Source organism: Ilyonectria robusta, assembly GCF_021365365.1.
Source record: "Ilyonectria robusta strain PMI_751 chromosome Unknown BGZ61scaffold_4, whole genome shotgun sequence".
Lineage (NCBI taxonomy): Eukaryota > Fungi > Ascomycota > Sordariomycetes > Hypocreales > Nectriaceae > Ilyonectria > Ilyonectria robusta.
Genome location: NW_025764438.1, coordinates 666,068 through 681,732, shown reverse-complemented (window position 1 = coordinate 681,732; position 15,665 = coordinate 666,068). Strand labels below are relative to the sequence as shown.

The following is a 15,665-nucleotide window of genomic DNA, read 5'->3' as shown; positions in this document are numbered from 1 at the left end:
GATTATTAGACGCCTATTCGCATCCAATCTGTGGCCGTGTCTACCGTCCATCTCTTGCATTCACTCATGGATTCACCAACCGGCGCCGTTTCCAAACCCGAACACGAAAACGGAACGCGAGGGTTTGACTGGCGCAAATTAAGCCAAGTCTGAGAGCTGTGCCATACGTCAATGGGCGGGCCGGCTAATTGCCGTTCATCTCCTGCATCACAAATCGCGTCACCCGGGATTCGCGGACCCGAGCGGTGAGATCCGGCAGTTCCCGTTCAGGGACCCCCGACGAATCTCCGTCGCAAAGGGCCTCAGTATAATTCCCGTCGACGATGCGCCGGCCGTTTTGTTTGTTCTGCACATCTTCCATACCACATCGGTCTGCGCCAATTGACTTGGAACTGTCGTCGCGCTTCTTGCAGACCACTTACATTTTTAATACTTGACCTTCTTCTTCAGTCTCTCTTTTCCGGAACCAACCGCGATGCCAAAGTCCGACAGCGCCCCTGCGGGCCTCAGCCGGCTCCTCGCCGTTCTGGCTGTTCTCACCGGCCTGTTGGCGTCCGTCTTCTACGTCCTGGAGCAGAACCTCGACAAGTTCTACATCTTCGAGCTCGAGCACTTGGACGACGTGTCGAAGCGCGCGCTTGCCGAGCATGGCAACAATACCCGCGCCGTCGTGCAGTACATCACCTCAGAGCTTCACGAGAAGCACCCTGCCCACATCAACCTGCACGAGGAGTGGGTTTTCAACAACGCAGGCGGTGCCATGGGCGCCATGTACATCATCCACGCCAGTAAGGGCCCGGCGGTGTTGTGTCGATCCGTCGGGGTGCTAACATGACGTTAGGTGTGACTGAGTACCTCATCATCTTCGGTCCGCTCCCCTTACAACTCATGCTTCTACTAGGAAGATGAGGGTTTCGTAGCTAACGAGACGAACAGGAACCGCAATTGGCACCGAGGGTCACTCTGGCCGCCACACGGCCGACGACTACTTCCACATTCTGTCGGGAACGCAGCTCGCATACGTGCCTGGCTCATACGAGGCCGAGGTCTACCCTCCGGGCAGCATCCACCACCTGCACCGCGGCGACGTTAAGCAGTACAAGATGCCCGAGGGCTGCTTCGCCATGGAGTACGCCCGCGGATGGATCCCTCCCATGCTGTTCTTCGGATTCGCGGATGGTCTGTCGAGCACTCTGGACTTCCCCACGCTGTGGCACACTACTCGCATCACTGGACGCGAGATGATCGCCAACCTGCTGAAGGCGAAGTTGTAAGCAACGGATATCTCTCAAGGATTGAGGGGGATAAGATTGTCGACGCGGCTGGGTATAGTGACTTTGGAATCAGCTTCCTAAACAATGAGTCAGCTATGTGTCCAGGCCACCATTCAAACACATTCAGATACCATCAAGGTCGAATTGTAGAGGGTGTACGATAGTGTAAATGATCAGTAAGAGAGAGGGACATCAATTTAGACGGGGTAAAAAAATGCAAACCAGCATTGGTGGACGAAATATCATTTGCACCGCGAGATGTGAACGAAATTACTCAACCATAAGTTTTCGAGCTCCCTGTTTTGGAATGGCGCTGCCTGTCGCATGTTACAGGCCACAAGGGTTAAATATGTGCATGCATCCTTGACGATATCCGCGGTGACTGCTCGTTACGGCAGTCGCCATAATGCAGCGGCTTTGGACTGTAGTAATGCTTCGACCTCCCTAAACAGTAGGAGAAGTATTGTACCTGGGTATTTAGCCAAGACATGAGGTATGGTCTTATATCTTCGGCTAAGACCCAAGGTACTTTCTTAGATCTTTAGGTAAGAACCAAAAGTACCTACAATCCACATTTGATCCTTGCGGACCGAGTGTGCCAAGTCGTTGGGACCAACACGAGGTCTTGGCTGCACGGTTAAGTTTAAGCTCTGTTGGAATGGCTAGACGATAAGCCTTATTTCGAGCACGTAGTGTGCCTTTGCATTATCACCTGCCTCTAGATGTAGATCCAACACTGAGGGTGCGTGCGCCTCGAGGTTCGCGGTATCCGAGACCGAGGTGGTTAGACTAGTCTCCCCGTGGGGTTGGGATTCATAGTTTCATGGTACTTGCTGATTGAGAACTCAAGATCGAAGCGATTTGAGCAGAAGACGTGGTCCTCTAACTCAGAGAGGGTAGTAGAATATTTGCAAATCGTGCAATGACCTAAAACGCCATCCAAGGAAAAATCAACTGTGATGACGGTCAATTAAGTTAGTGCAGTTGGAACCAACTTGCAAGGCGTCTGTCTTCTAGTCCGATGCTACCCGTCGATACGCGCAGTTCGTGGTTGATGTTCGGTTATCATGTGTTTTGTATGATACGGCGTAAACCGAACCGAAATGCTCGTGAGCGGTGGCGAGGACGAAGCGAAGTTGAGGCCACACTGCACAGGGGCCTGGTTGGCGCGAGAAACAAGAGATATCATTCTGACCAACCGATCGACAACAAGACATCCGATTTGGAATTGAAATGTCAGCATCCAATCCCCCACCGCCGGTGAGTTTGTACAAGATCCGAATTATTCGTATCTGTTGACTGGTCAGAGACTGGTGAAGAGGGTGTCAACCCCTGTCAGCAACTCTTGAGGGAGGGACCTTAAAAAAAGGACCTTAGCGCCTAGAAGCACAGGAGCTTCTAATTAGGCGCGAATAGGAAGGTGGCGTTGCGAAGCGGTGCACGGGGCCTGACTTGGCATGGATCTCTGAATGCTATCTCCCCACACTGTCGAAACGTCCTACGTAGAGCACGTACGCAAGCGTCGTTGTTTATGCCAACGTCGGTTCATCCACCGGCTCCGCGGCAGTGGCTGAAGAGAGGAGGTGCTGGATGGCGTCTTCTTCAAGTGGAAGGATGAGGTGAGTGGCGGATCAAGAGGCTGCGGTGGTGCTTCGGTGCTGGGCGGGTTACCGCCGTCAAGAGTTGAATGTCGGATAAGTAGCTGCATTTCGGGTCTGGCAACACAATGTCCCTGAAGGATACGATCAGCCATCCGCCACAAACCCCAGAATCAGCAGATTGCCGCTCAAGAGACCCCCTTGAACGTCTGGCCCCTGCCCAGGCGACATGGCCAAGACACGGCGAAGACATGACCTGGTCCACGCGGCCGCCTCCCGACGCGCATCTTCCACTCGGCCACACCTTCGGAACCTTGGCGCATGCATTGGCTTCCTGGGGTTCCTTATCGTGGGCGGCTTTTCGCACCCTAGGGCGGCACACAGTTGGCAGCGTTGCAACGTTGCCGGAACTTTTGATTTGGGTTTTTGCTTCACCATACGATAGTTGCTGCTGCCCTGTTACCCTGCTCTGCTGCTTCCTTGCTGTCTCGCTAGTGGGCATCACCAGGTCGCCTCGGGAGGGATTATGGCTATCCGTAATGCCTCTGGTTGGCCGTCGGGTCTTGGCTCTGGCAACACAGCTTCTGGAAGAGGGCAACGATCGTCGGGACGGTCTCGTCGTTGGGGGGAAACTAGATAAGCTGTACCCTCTCCTCAGCCTTAGGCAAAGAACTTCTGGAAGCATTGGCAAGTCCCGATTCGGAATGGGGCGAGGGGGGCGTTTGCATACCAAGCTTGTCCTACGAACGGAGCATCATGCCTCATCTGATGGCGGAGCAAGCAAGTAGGGTCCTCGCAAGCATAGAAGCGACCCTCTCAATGGCTCGATCTTCATCCCAACCTCCGATACACTCACTCTCGTCAACGTCCCACCCCGAGGAACCAATGGCGCTTGCCGAGAAGTTGTCCCACGGACGCGAGACAACCAGGTGTTACCCTGGCAGGCTCACAAGGGCATCAACGCCCGCAGCAATCTTGCCGATGATGGAAGAAGTTGTAGATATGCCATAATTGGAATCGACATGGGGGTTGGTTGAAAAAAGAGCGAATGGTCAAGTGTGCAAGATGGAGAAGCCAAGCTTCTCAGGCCGTGGTAGCAACCCACTGCCAAGTGCCCAACAGGTGTAAGTGCCCGCCTTATGATCACCATTGAGGAAGGAGCCCCCCATCTGGCTAGTTCTTGCCCCTTTGGCCAGTCCCTGCCATGCTGCAACACCATTTCTCGCGGGTTTAGACCAGTCAGAGCTCGCTATTTCGCCTCATCACGAGCATCTGATGTCCTGTCCAACCCCGTTGCGTGCGCGACTCGACCTTCTTCTTTCATTCTGATCCTTGCCACCCGCGATACGCCCCCTTCAAGCCCCCAAGCTCCCAAGCTGCCAATCCTTGTGGATGGGATGGGCCCCGCTCCGTAGGTGTCGTCTAGGTATCCCATGCTTTCGGCCCTCGGCTGCTTGTACTAAGTAGCGTAGCATAGTGTGATCGCTGATGTCTTCATCGGGCTAACCTCCCGCCGGGTCTCAGTTATAAAGACAGGCCCTGGATCACGCCTGTAAATGCTCCTCCCCCCTCGAACTCCGTAGTACCGAGCCCGTGGTACCGAGCCTGATCAAGTCCCGCATCGTTCTCGTGGAAACAATTGTTAGCAAAGACGAGGCATTGACAATGTCGCCCCCCGGTGACGTGACCGACTCCATCGCCGGAGCTGAGCTACGTGCTGAGCTCCAGGACGAGCTCGTTGACGAGAAGAAGAATTCCATCTCCATTGAGCCTACCGTCACCGAGAAAGCTCCTCACAAGAATGCCTTCCATATTCAGACCACGCAGGGCTTGGAGCTCCCAAGTGCTGAAGACATGGGAACTCTGAGACGAGTGCCAAACCACATCCCTCTCAAGCTCTTCAGCATTGCCTTTATCGAACTGTGCGAGCGTTTCTCCTACTATGGTTGCACCGTCGTGTGTAAGTCTTGATGCCCCCACCCTTCAACCCTTGAGACAAACTAAAGCTGACCACTCTTCAAGTCACCAACTTCATCCAGCAGCCTCTTCCCGATGGTTCTACCACTGGTGCTATTGTCAACTCAGATGACCAGCCCGGTGCCCTTGGCATGGGCCAGAGAGCGTCCACCGGCCTCACCACCTTCAACCAGTTCTGGCAGTACTTCATGCCGCTCGCCGGTGCGTACGTGGCTGACCAGTACTGGGGACGTTACAAGACCATCAACTACGCCTTGGGAATTGACATTATCGGCCACATCATTCTGATCGTCTCCGCGGTTCCCCCTGTCATCAAGAACAGCAGTGGTGCCTTGGGTGCCATGATTATTGCTATCCTCACCATTGGCTTTGGCACCGGCGGCTTCAAGCCCAACGTCAGCCCGCTCATTGTGGAACAACTTGGAGAACAATTCATGCATGTCAAAACCCTCAAGTCAGGCGAGCGTGTTATTGTTGATCCGGCCGTTACTGTCGAACGAATCTACAACTGGTTCTACTTCTGCATCAACGTTGGCGCCCTTGTCGGCCAACTTTGTATGGTAAGACTAAATAAACCCCAGGGAATTCGTCATGAGTCCTAGAACATTGCTAATAGCGTAAAACGCATTAGGTGTACGCTGAGAAATACGTTGGTTTCTGGCTATCTTATACTCTTCCTTGCATCATGCTCTGCATCTGCCCACTCGTCATGTGGTGGGGGCGTGACAAGTATGAGAGGCGCCCACCAGGCGGATCTCTCATCAAGCCAGCACTCAAGACCTGGTTCCTCGCTCAGAAGGGCCGCTGGTCTATCAACCCCTTCCAGACCTGGAAGAACATGCACGATGGCACGTTCTGGGAGAATGTCAAGCCCTCTCACTTTACCGATGAGACCCGCCCCAAGTGGATGAACTTCGACGACGCCTGGGTAGACGAGCTGAAGCGTGGATTCGCCGCTTGCGCCGTCTTCTGCTGGTACCCCATTTTCTGGCTTTGCTACAATCAGAGTAAGTGTTCCGATTTTAATGGTAGATTTAAAAGTTGCTAACTGGTTGCGTAGTCAACAACAACCTCATCTCCCAGGCCGCGACGATGGAGCTCCACGGAGTGCCCAACGATGTTCTGTCCAACCTGAACCCCTTTGCACTTCTCATCTTTATCCCCCTCAACGACTTCTTTGTTTATCCCGCCCTTCGCAAGGCAGGCATCAAGTTCACGCCTATTAAGAAGATCACCGCCGGTTTCTTTGTTGGTTGTGCCGCCATGATCTGGGCCGCTGTTGTTCAGCACTACATCTACGACAAGTCCGAGTGTGGAGACCACGCATCTGGAAAGATCTGGAGCGATGTGGAGGGCGAGATGGTCACCTGTACCCCAGCTCCCATCAATGTTTGGGCCCAGACCGGATCCTACGTCCTCATCGCCCTCGCCGAGGTCTTTGCCTCCATCACCTCGCTCGAGTACGCCTTCTCTAAGGCCCCCAAGAACATGCGATCCATGGTCCAGGCCGTTTCACTGTTCATGACTGCCTTTTCATCTGCCCTCGGCCAGGCCCTGGTCGGTCTTGCGGCTGATCCCCTTCTCGTCTGGAACTACGGTATCGTGGCCATTCTCGCCTTCATTGCTGGAACCTGCTTCTGGTTCCAGTTCCGTGACTTGGATATCCACGAAGACGAGCTCAACGAGCTGCCAGAGGGTCGTGCGGGCGTCACTGCCGACGAGGAGAATCGGTATGACCTGAAGGGTGCTGAGAACTAATGAGATGTGCGTTATGCAGAAGCTATTAGTTCGGAATCTTTATAGTATGGATGGATTAAACCTTTAAATTACGTGGAGATATCAATTAACTGTTGTGATGTTGTTGACACACACGTCAGTGTTTTAATAATGGCTGGGCTAGCCGATTAAGACTAGGCACTCCTCTTTAAGTGACTGCACTCCGTACTGCTCAAGCATTGAGTGGGCATACTTTTTCCCTTCTTTATTTTGTAGTACCCTTTTGGTTTTGCCTGATAACCCTGATTGAGCTCTTGTAGTGGCTCTTATTCATTTCCTCGAGTGCACGTATTACGTATGGGAATGGTGCCGGTGCTGGGATTTGGTGTCGAAAGTTGGTTTGGCGCGTTCATGATTTAGGTTGAGGCTTCAGGTGGAAAGATTATATAATCCTCGAGTCTCATTAAGTCATTTTACTCAAAAAATCGCCGGATCGCATGCTTCCACGGTACTGTGGCACATTTAGAACACCGAACTCGCTTGCAATGCCAACGTTAAAGTGGGCCTGGCTTCTCAACCAAGTCCAATTAATCTCCCAGCCTGGAATCATCCTCTGTAAATGAAGACTCTCATATTCTCTAGTCGCCTACGCATGACGTGAGTAAGTGTTGACAATGGTAAATACACCACACTGTGGTTACCATCGTGGCCTTCACTACAGGACAGTTGTTTTCTAAATTCCATGTTAGTTGTCAAACCTGAGAATCGCGTGAGTCCTGTTGGGGATATTTCTTGTCGTCGCTAGGTTATGGCGGCTCATTTTGGGGAACTTGCCATTGTACTGGCTGAGACACGCCACTCTAAGTGTTCCCGAAGTAAAAAAAAAAAAAAGTCGCCGAGATTTACTGGCTTGTGCTTGTATTTACTGAAAGAGGGTAGAGGCGTGTATTCAATCCTTAAAATGCTGGCTACGTCACAAGATGAAAGCCAGCGTGAATACTTCGGAAATGATTTACCTTCCCTTTTTGCGCCGGCCTTGGCTTCTCCTCTGTGACCTCTAAGCTGACCTTATCGGTAGGTAGTCTTGGTGGTGAAATCGGTCCCAACGCACAGTCAAAGCTTGGCTAATATTGCTAGCGATTGGATCGAGATGAATAGTCCATTCGTTATAGGCAAATGGTAACTCGAAAAAATAGAGGCTGGTAAGCTATATTATCGCTTCAAGAAGAAGAAAAAAAGTGAAGCTGCGTGATGTTTGTGCCAGATTGCTTCTGAATCGATTCTGGCGTCTTATCCAGATTGACAAGTTCTCCAACGGGTCAAATCTTCACACCCACGTCAGGCGGCACAACCCTTTTCCCTCTGCGCCCCGTGTCGTATCCAGTTCCGTGACTTGGCCGCCCATGAAGATGAGTTCAATAAGGCTACCAGAGGGTCGTGTGGGTCGTGCGGGCGTGAGTGTCGAGGAGGAGAATCGGTATGGGCAACGAGAACGAATACGTGTGGTTTTGAAGGCGTCGGTCCAGAGCCTCTACGGGATGGACGGGCTAAGTTTTCACATCATATTAAGACACTAATTGACCATGTGTGGTGCTACGTCTCAAGGCAGCGAGTTATTGAGTGACACAAGTTGGTGGGTTGTTGCTCGATAGCCAGGACTTGCAAATAGTGGTATCCAATGTCATATCGTTGTCCACATAACCGCCCCTATCTCCCTCTCCGCCGACACTCGTATCTCTCCAATGACATGGCGCCTCTGCATCCTCCTTCGTCTAGACCCCCGTCCTTCCCACGGCAGGCTCCCGGTGCGGGGGCCGGAGACTGGATCCGCGAGCGATAAACCACCAAACTACGCCATCCTTGGTCATGGAACCCGCTTCACTTTGTCCCAAGACCACACACGTACCTAATCAGATGAAATAACCAAACGAACGAGCACCCACGGCCAGAACCCACAGCGGCCGCAGAGGACCTTACCACATATAATCCCCCTCCTGCCAGGCTCCCACCCCGCGCGCCTTGACCCCTTGTCCCGCCACCCCCGTCCGTTCTCGCCGGCCCGTGTCGCTCTCGCGCCTCCTCCCCCCACGTCCAGCTGCTTTTTCCCGCTGCCAACCCCACGCTGTGTGCGGGCGGCCACAGGCGGGATGGTAATGGGGGAGTCGTGTGTGGCCGAGGTGTGGGCGGGGAGGCCGGTATAAGAAGGTGTGCCGTGTCCTGTCCCAGGCTGTCCTCTCTACAAAAGTAGTCTGTAACAATCAGAGTGTGCTTTTGCCTTGTTGTTTGGGCTGTGATCCGGTGCAAGATACTGACTGATAAGCCGACGAGAAGCGCCACGGTATCACAAGTGTCACGCCGCGGGATTCATCCTGGGCGCTTGACCGCGTGTCCCGTCGTGCGAGCTGGACGACGTACAAGGGCAGGATAAGGGACTTCCACAGCCTGACCTCACCTGGCATCTGATCCTACCCTCATTTTCCTCCCACCTCCTTATCTCCCAGCGGCCGATATCAGCCATATCAGCGTTATCAGCCCATTGTGCCCGAGTCGATAAGCGATAACGGGTGGGAGATGGATATATCCCATCCATCTCGCTCTCACTGACCCTAGTCAACCACTCGAACGAACCAACATTAATGCTACTGTCCGAAAACTAGAACGACGAGTTTGACGCCGAGGCAATTGGGCTCAGGGGAATGGCAATGAAACAAATCCTCTTACACACGAACATCACGCAAGGCAGAGGAGAAAGAGGGAGAGAGACAGATGCTGATTCGCCATCGTTTTCAAAAGTCGTCCGTCAACCAGCCATGTTATTTCATTCCCAGACCAAACCGCCCATATGACGCCTCTCCAAAAGACACGCAATATCCTGGACCCCCTGTCCAAATAAACACAACTCCGCTCCGCCCAAATGCAATCGTCGCCGATCCTCGCCACCATTCAGTCCCTTTGCTTGGACATCTCAGGGTTGGGGCTGGATCTCTTTTTTTGTTCTCGCTCTTTTTCGCCGTATTGGAGGAATCATGGGAAGCCTCTAAGTGGAGGCAGCCTCATTACGCCAACCACTCTTCTTCATCTCGCTTGCGGCCTCGCATGACTAATCCGTCATCATTATCGTCGTCGTCGCTATCGTCATCAACATCGTTGATTCTTAGTTGCTCGACGGAAGTCGCCGCGGCATGTACGTCTTCGTCGTCGCTTTCCTCCTCAAGCATCCAAGTCAAGCCGTTGGCCTCCTCTTCCAAGGGAAACATTTCTCTTGCATATTCCTCTAGTCCTCGGGGACCCTCCCACAGCTCCAGAGCTTCGCTAGGGCAGCTGATCTCAAGCTTGGGGTCACCAAAGTAGGGTGGCTGCTTCCGGGCATCCTTCTCGTCGGGGCTGAAGAGCTTCTCCAGGCCGACAAGCTGTTCTCGGTAGCCGACGGGGATCCTAACGTTGATATTGATGGGGCCCCGAACATATCGTACGGGACGGCCGACGCCTCGTGAAAAGAGCTTACATGCTTCCCGGGGGGACAGGTACTCGTATGCAAGCGCAATACGCTCCCCGTTCCACTTGGATGGCCCGTCCTTAAAGATCTGCAAAATAGCGGGTCCCACATCATGTTCAGCATCTAACCAGGGCAGCTTGGCGTCCTCGTGGAAGGGTGCCTGCCACCTAAAAGATCCGTCCTTCTGGAGCTCCATGCAGAACAGGGGGTACTGGAGTGAGGTGAAATTGTTGTTATAGATGCCCGTGTACACGAACGAGGCAGGCAGCCTCAGCTGGCGCACATACTGCTCGACCTCGTGCTTAGCGGCCCAGAGGGGCAGCGAAGGCCAGCCAGAGTTGTAGGCAGCGTGGTCGGGCATGGATGAGTAAACGTAGTGCTGGACACCCGCGCGCTTGGCGGCATCGGCGAGTGCTTTGCCGATCTGGATCTCGTCGCCGTAAAACGTGGTGTTGATAAAGGCCAGCTGGGTTCCGCGGAAGAGGTTGTGGATCAAGTCATAGTTGACTCCTACACCAGCCAGCGGGCCGTACTTGGTGACGTCCCGGTTGACGTCTGAGGGACTGTTTCTCGTGTACAACTCGCCGACCAAGACGGTAACGTTGGGGTTGGTCGACACTTCGGCGGCCACGACCCCCTCGAGATTCCTCAACTGGGCGCGAACATGGTAGCCGACGGCGGTTGCGACGCGGATAAAGGATGCTGCCTGCCGCCCGCTGGCATTGATGACAGCGATGGTCTTGTCCGGGTTCGACATGAGCCTCTTGGGCGGACGGAACGTCAGGGAATTATTTCGGGAGTTGGTGAGCGGGGATGACTCGGAGTAGGAGGATCGAGAGTGCTTGTGTTGCTTGCAGAGGACAGTGGTCTGGTCGCCGGTGACTCGGAGGGGGATGCTGGCGGTCATGGACCCGTTTAGTTGAGCGGGCATAATAGCGCGTGGCTCGCAGGCAAGAGGAGGGGGAAGTCGCAAAAACCGAGGCGAGTCGAAGCGCGCGTCTCTTTCGAAGGTGGGATGCCACGGGCACTGGGCCAAGCTGGCGCCGGGCTTTTATTTGTCCAACGAGGACGACGACGTCGGGGCGTGATTCGGACGGCTGGTGGGGAGGACCGAGAGAAAATGGCAACAGAAGTTCATGGGACAGCGACAGCAGAGTGCAGTACGTAAAACGAACGTATGGCGGTGGATCTGGGAGCGCCGAAGACGAGCGAACCGGCCAATGCAGGTGCAGAGACGGAATCAGCAGCGCAGGACTGCGGCAGTAGTCGCAGAGGCAGTCAGTCGGCCAGGGTGGGAGGGTTGAGGGGAAGAGAGGGGCGAGGGTATCGTGTGAAGGAGGGGAAGAGGGAAGAGGGAGACAGGGACGAGGAGAGGAGGGGAATAAAAAGAAGAAAGGGAAAGACGCCGGACGAGGGTGGTCACGATGCTGCTTCGCGGCGTTTTGCGGCGGGCTTGCGCTCAACGCTCAATGCTCAATGCGCACACCTCTAGGCTCTGAGATCGTGTGGACGAGCGTCGCGGGGGCCAGAGCGTCAAGGATCGAGGGGCCAAAAGAGCAAAGGAGACGACCGACGCAAAAGAACCCTGGTCGACCGGCGCAGAAGTGGACTGTGGGCGCCGTGTGATGTGGGTGAAGGTGGGTTTTGGGGGAGGGGGCCCTTTGGGAACTTGGCCTCGAAGAGTTCTAGTAGAAGCGGAGCCAAGTCGCCAGGATCAGGAGCCACGGGCCAAGAGCCACGAGCTAGGAGACCTTGTTGAAGATTATGTCCCTGCGTGTGTTTGTGCGCGTGTGTGCGTGTCGGCGTGTGTCTGGTCGGTGTAGTCGAGCAGTCGAAAGGGGAGGCCGGGCGAGTAGCTGAAGCGAAGCGGGACTGGTCGAAACTGGTCGAGCCTGGTTGAGTCTGGCCGAGTCGGAATCGAAACAAATCAGAGCCAAGGAGAGCAATGGAGACCTGTTACAACGGGCAGGCCGATCTCTGCAGGAGTTGGAGTAAAATCTAAGGCAGGTTGCGTTGCGGTGCGGTGCTCTGCGGCGCGGGTTGTGATGGGTTGTGGGTTCTGGGTTATGGGTTATGGGTTCCAGTACGGCTGTTATTGAGTCGGTGTGTGGGGAGTGCGTGGGAGGTCTATGGTGTATGTATAAGGTATGCGCGCGCGGGTGTGGTGTCTGAATAGTAGGCGTAGGAGTAACAGTAGCGCGCACGAACGACGGCGGCCAGAGGCTAAGAGAGGATCAAGCGCAGCCGTAGAAGGATCAGGTAAGGTTCCAGATCTGGGGACAGAGGAAGATGAGGCGTGATGGCGGTGCGATGACGGTGTCTGGACGGCGCGCTTGAAAACCGCACCAGACCGAACAAGACAAGACCAGACCGGCCCGGTGAAGAACCCTGATGAGAAGCGGCCGTGGACGTACAGATTGGGAAACCAGAGGTCTAGAGCCCTGTAAACCTGGAGTCGACGGTCAACAGCCGTGGCTTCTGTTGCAAGACGGCGTAGGTGCTGCTCTCTCTGTGGTGCTGTGGTGTAAATGCGGCCTTCCTCCAGCCCCCTGGTCATCCCCGTACAGCGCAGAGGACTTTGTCAAAGTGACTTGAGAGTTGAGACCGACCGACTGAGACAGAACAGGGCGTGGATCAACTTTTTTTTTTTTAAGGGTCGACACTCTTTGGGACTGGCGGGTGACGTGATGGGGCCAGCGACGAATAGAAGGGCACGCGGTACCGTTATCAATCAGCTCCAAACCGCCGTTTCTCTCACTTTCTTCCCTATTTCGGCGGGGTACATACACGGGTACTGACACGACGTCAGTTGGGCGCGAAACTCGGGTGGTCTTGTGCCCTCTTTCCTTTCTTTTTTGTTTTTGGCGTGCGGCACTTGAGCACCGACAAAAGGACGGACGGAGAGAGGGGGATGAGACGCAGATATGCAGGGAAAAACAGCCCAGCACCGCCAGAAGTCGGTCGGTAATCGGGCAGCCAAGGTGGGCAGAAAGAGGGGGAACGAGCCTGGGATGGAACGGGGGGTGGAGGGAACATGGACACGGAAGGGGGAACATTGACGCTCGGGAAAGGGCGTGCTACGGGCCGCGAGCGAGACACGCAGTACGAAGTCGAGTTGGGGGAGAGAGGAAACAAGATAACGGGCAATTCTGCTTAAGCGCGAGTACCCAGCAGCGCCGGCCTGGAACCAATGCTGTCGCAGCAGTCCCCAGAAGTCGCTGGCGCAAATGGGACACAACTCGGCCTCCGGATGATGCACTCGGCCCAGGTGACCGCGACAGTGACCGACTGATAAGGAACCGGGACGACATCCGCCCAGCCCTCGTTCCCTCTCGCTCGACTAAAAACTAAAACAACCTTACTCATGGCATTGCTCTTGGCTGGCATCAAATCTCCCCATGCCGATCCCACCGTTTGCTTTGCCATGTTCCGTGTCACGGATTCGCCTTGTTATCCTAAGCCTATTATTACGCTTTGCGGCATCGCTGCGGTATCATGCCCGCGCTCCGGCCTGGTTCCCGGCCTTGTCGTACTTGTCCACCGAAGGCCGTACCTGCTTCGAATTAATACCGCCACCCTCCCCGTTGGCCGTCTATTTTACCTATTTGGTGTGCAAGGCGCCTGACGCACACGCCTCTCACACCATCCCACGCCTCCCACACCCCCGGACCCTCGGCTCCTTATCAGTACATTCGTTTCGTACCTTTTTTCCCTCGTCGTCTACTCGGCCGTGTCATGCCATGAGGAGATAGAGCACAGAGAAGACACACACACAAGAGATGGGAAAATTAGAAAATGCTGATGGTGCCTTATTTACCCCAGGTCACGACTACAACCCGCCCCCGCTTCCCCCCCAAATAATCCGAGGCTGCAGGCCCTCCGCTGTTGCTGGCCACTGTGATTGCATGGGGATGTCATTGACAACCAGCCTGCCATGAGCCTAGGCGGTTCATCGAGAAGAATACCTTACCCTCCCTCGCTCCCCTCCCGAAGCCTGCAACCCTGGGCATTACGTGAATGTCGTACTAAATCAGAAGCTCCATAAAGGGCAAAGGACAGCACAGCACAGACCGACCGACCGACCCGGTCAGTGTTCCGTCGACAGATTTGGATCGGGGAGCTGTCTTCTGACAGCAGCGCAGAAGCCCTGGATGAGCTCGGACCAATCGGGACAAAAGCTGGTCACTCGTGGCATGGACAAGGCCGTTGCTCACCCGGGCAGGCAGCGCATCCCAACTTCACTAGGGGGTCCTTGATGGGTGTAGTGCTCGTCGTAAGCTGCCCTACAGCTGCTGGAGAACCCCGCCAAACACCGCTAGAGGGTCCGCTGGGGAAGGTAATCCCGGCCGCCGGGCTGGCTGCTTGAGGCTGTACTGCGCTGCGATGCCCACGCCCCCGAGCCAGGTTTCGCTGACTGGTCTTGTTTCGTTGGCTCGGTGCAAGAGGGGATCGGAAAGCCCATATGGAGCCACGGGACGTGGCACATGATGGACCAAAAAGCCCGAGGCCCAGGCCTACCTAGGAAAAAGTCCGGGGGTGGCCAATCAAGCGGACCGCCGCAAGCGTGCCGTTCTTGTCTCTGAATCGTCCACCCAGTTTCTTGGACTTGTCTTACTTTCTGCGCATGTCTCAGAACGGCCTGTGCTTACGGCAAATCTTACCTAGGCGGTGCAAGAGATAGCTCCTGAGACCAACCCAAGGAACCAACGGCTTGCGGAAGGTCGATGCGCCGCTCCCAGCTCCTGGCGATAACGACTCGAAACCGCTGCAAATGAAGTGACAAAGAAACTTTCGCCTCACAATATATCGTCGGCACCGCCGATGTGGTAGTGGTACGCTGGCCGACAGGGCAGGCATCCCAGGTTACGAGCTGGTGGAAGCGACGGAAGCTGTGGCAACCATGTCGTCCTTTCGCCGCTTGGTGCCGTCATTATTGGTCGTTTCCGAAAAAAGAAACAGGATAAGATGCCTCCTCGACATGTACGTACCCCGTATCCCCGTACACTCAGGTGCTCATAGGACCCATGCTATGGCATGCGATGCTTACTACGTAGTAGTATGAGGCGGGAAGCTCCAAGCCCCCGACGTGCGGAATTGCGGCATCGGGCATTCCCCGCGTCCTGATTGGCCCGTAGCCGCCTGTCGCTTTCTATTACATAGGACTTACTTGATTCCTCTTACTTTCGTTTCTACAGTCTCTCTTCTGACCTATTAGCCCGTGTCCGACTTGTCACGAGACCATTCACGGGGTTCAATCTAACCTCACCTTTGTAGTCTTGTTAAACGAACCCCCCTCGTTGCTGCTTGCAAGCTCGACGACAGAACAACAACAACTACCAACCTGGTCCTGGTCCCCACGATTGCGCCCGATTGCGCCATGCCAGGTCTTGTTGGGTACATGAGACTTGCGTTCATCGCTAAGGCAGGTGGTAGGGATCCGGAGCAAGGTATGCGATGCGAAGGTGTGTGCGTGTGCGATATGTACCTGGTATGTAGGATGTAAGGTGAGTACCTTTCCGTAGAAGGTGATGACCCTTCAAACGGTCACCGACAGCCCGAACGGCCAAACTCACCAGGGCAGGGGCAACGCCTAGTCGCGGGACA

The 15,665-nt window shown here is 54.8% G+C and overlaps 4 protein-coding genes across 4 annotated transcripts; 2 read left to right on the top strand and 2 right to left on the bottom strand.

Moving 5' to 3' along the window:
- The first annotated feature begins 244 nt into the window (after window positions 1-244).
- BGZ61DRAFT_444638 (ERG2/sigma1 receptor-like protein) lies at window positions 245-1,718 on the top strand. Its single transcript, XM_046244985.1, has 3 exons — window positions 245-788; window positions 842-868; window positions 937-1,718. Exons 1-3 carry the CDS (start codon window positions 476-478, stop codon window positions 1,272-1,274), a joined length of 678 nt encoding a protein of 225 aa, XP_046108260.1. The 5' UTR covers window positions 245-475; the 3' UTR covers window positions 1,275-1,718.
- A 989-nt stretch (window positions 1,719-2,707) lies between these two features.
- Window positions 2,708-3,687, bottom strand: BGZ61DRAFT_160237 (uncharacterized protein). The gene has a single exon (XM_046237460.1). It carries the CDS (start codon window positions 3,555-3,557, stop codon window positions 2,877-2,879), a length of 681 nt encoding a protein of 226 aa, XP_046108259.1. The 5' UTR covers window positions 3,558-3,687; the 3' UTR covers window positions 2,708-2,876.
- Window positions 3,688-4,537: 850 nt separating this feature from the next.
- On the top strand, window positions 4,538-6,607 carry BGZ61DRAFT_344738 (POT family-domain-containing protein; the record flags this gene model as incomplete). The annotated part of the gene is made up of 4 exons (XM_046239728.1): window positions 4,538-4,832; window positions 4,895-5,409; window positions 5,481-5,856; window positions 5,910-6,607. The coding sequence occupies 4 exons, from the start codon at window positions 4,538-4,540 to the stop codon at window positions 6,605-6,607; spliced, it is 1,884 nt and encodes a 627-aa protein (XP_046108258.1).
- A 3,014-nt stretch (window positions 6,608-9,621) lies between these two features.
- On the bottom strand, window positions 9,622-10,992 carry BGZ61DRAFT_344032 (NmrA-like family-domain-containing protein; the record flags this gene model as incomplete). The annotated part of the gene is made up of 1 exon (XM_046239656.1): window positions 9,622-10,992. The coding sequence occupies one exon, from the start codon at window positions 10,990-10,992 to the stop codon at window positions 9,622-9,624; it is 1,371 nt and encodes a 456-aa protein (XP_046108257.1).
- Window positions 10,993-15,665: the final 4,673 nt, after the last annotated feature.

Coding starts and splice junctions, on each gene's coding strand:
- BGZ61DRAFT_160237 (XM_046237460.1), bottom strand. CDS start 3,557: ATGCTTCCAGAAGTTCTTTGCCTAAGGCTGAGGAGAGGGTACAGCTTA.
- BGZ61DRAFT_444638 (XM_046244985.1), top strand. CDS start 476: ATGCCAAAGTCCGACAGCGCCCCTGCGGGCCTCAGCCGGCTCCTCGCC. Junction 789..841: donor CATGTACATCATCCACGCCA/GTAAGGGCCCGG, acceptor ACATGACGTTAG/GTGTGACTGAGTACCTCATC. Junction 869..936: donor TGAGTACCTCATCATCTTCG/GTCCGCTCCCCT, acceptor CGAGACGAACAG/GAACCGCAATTGGCACCGAG.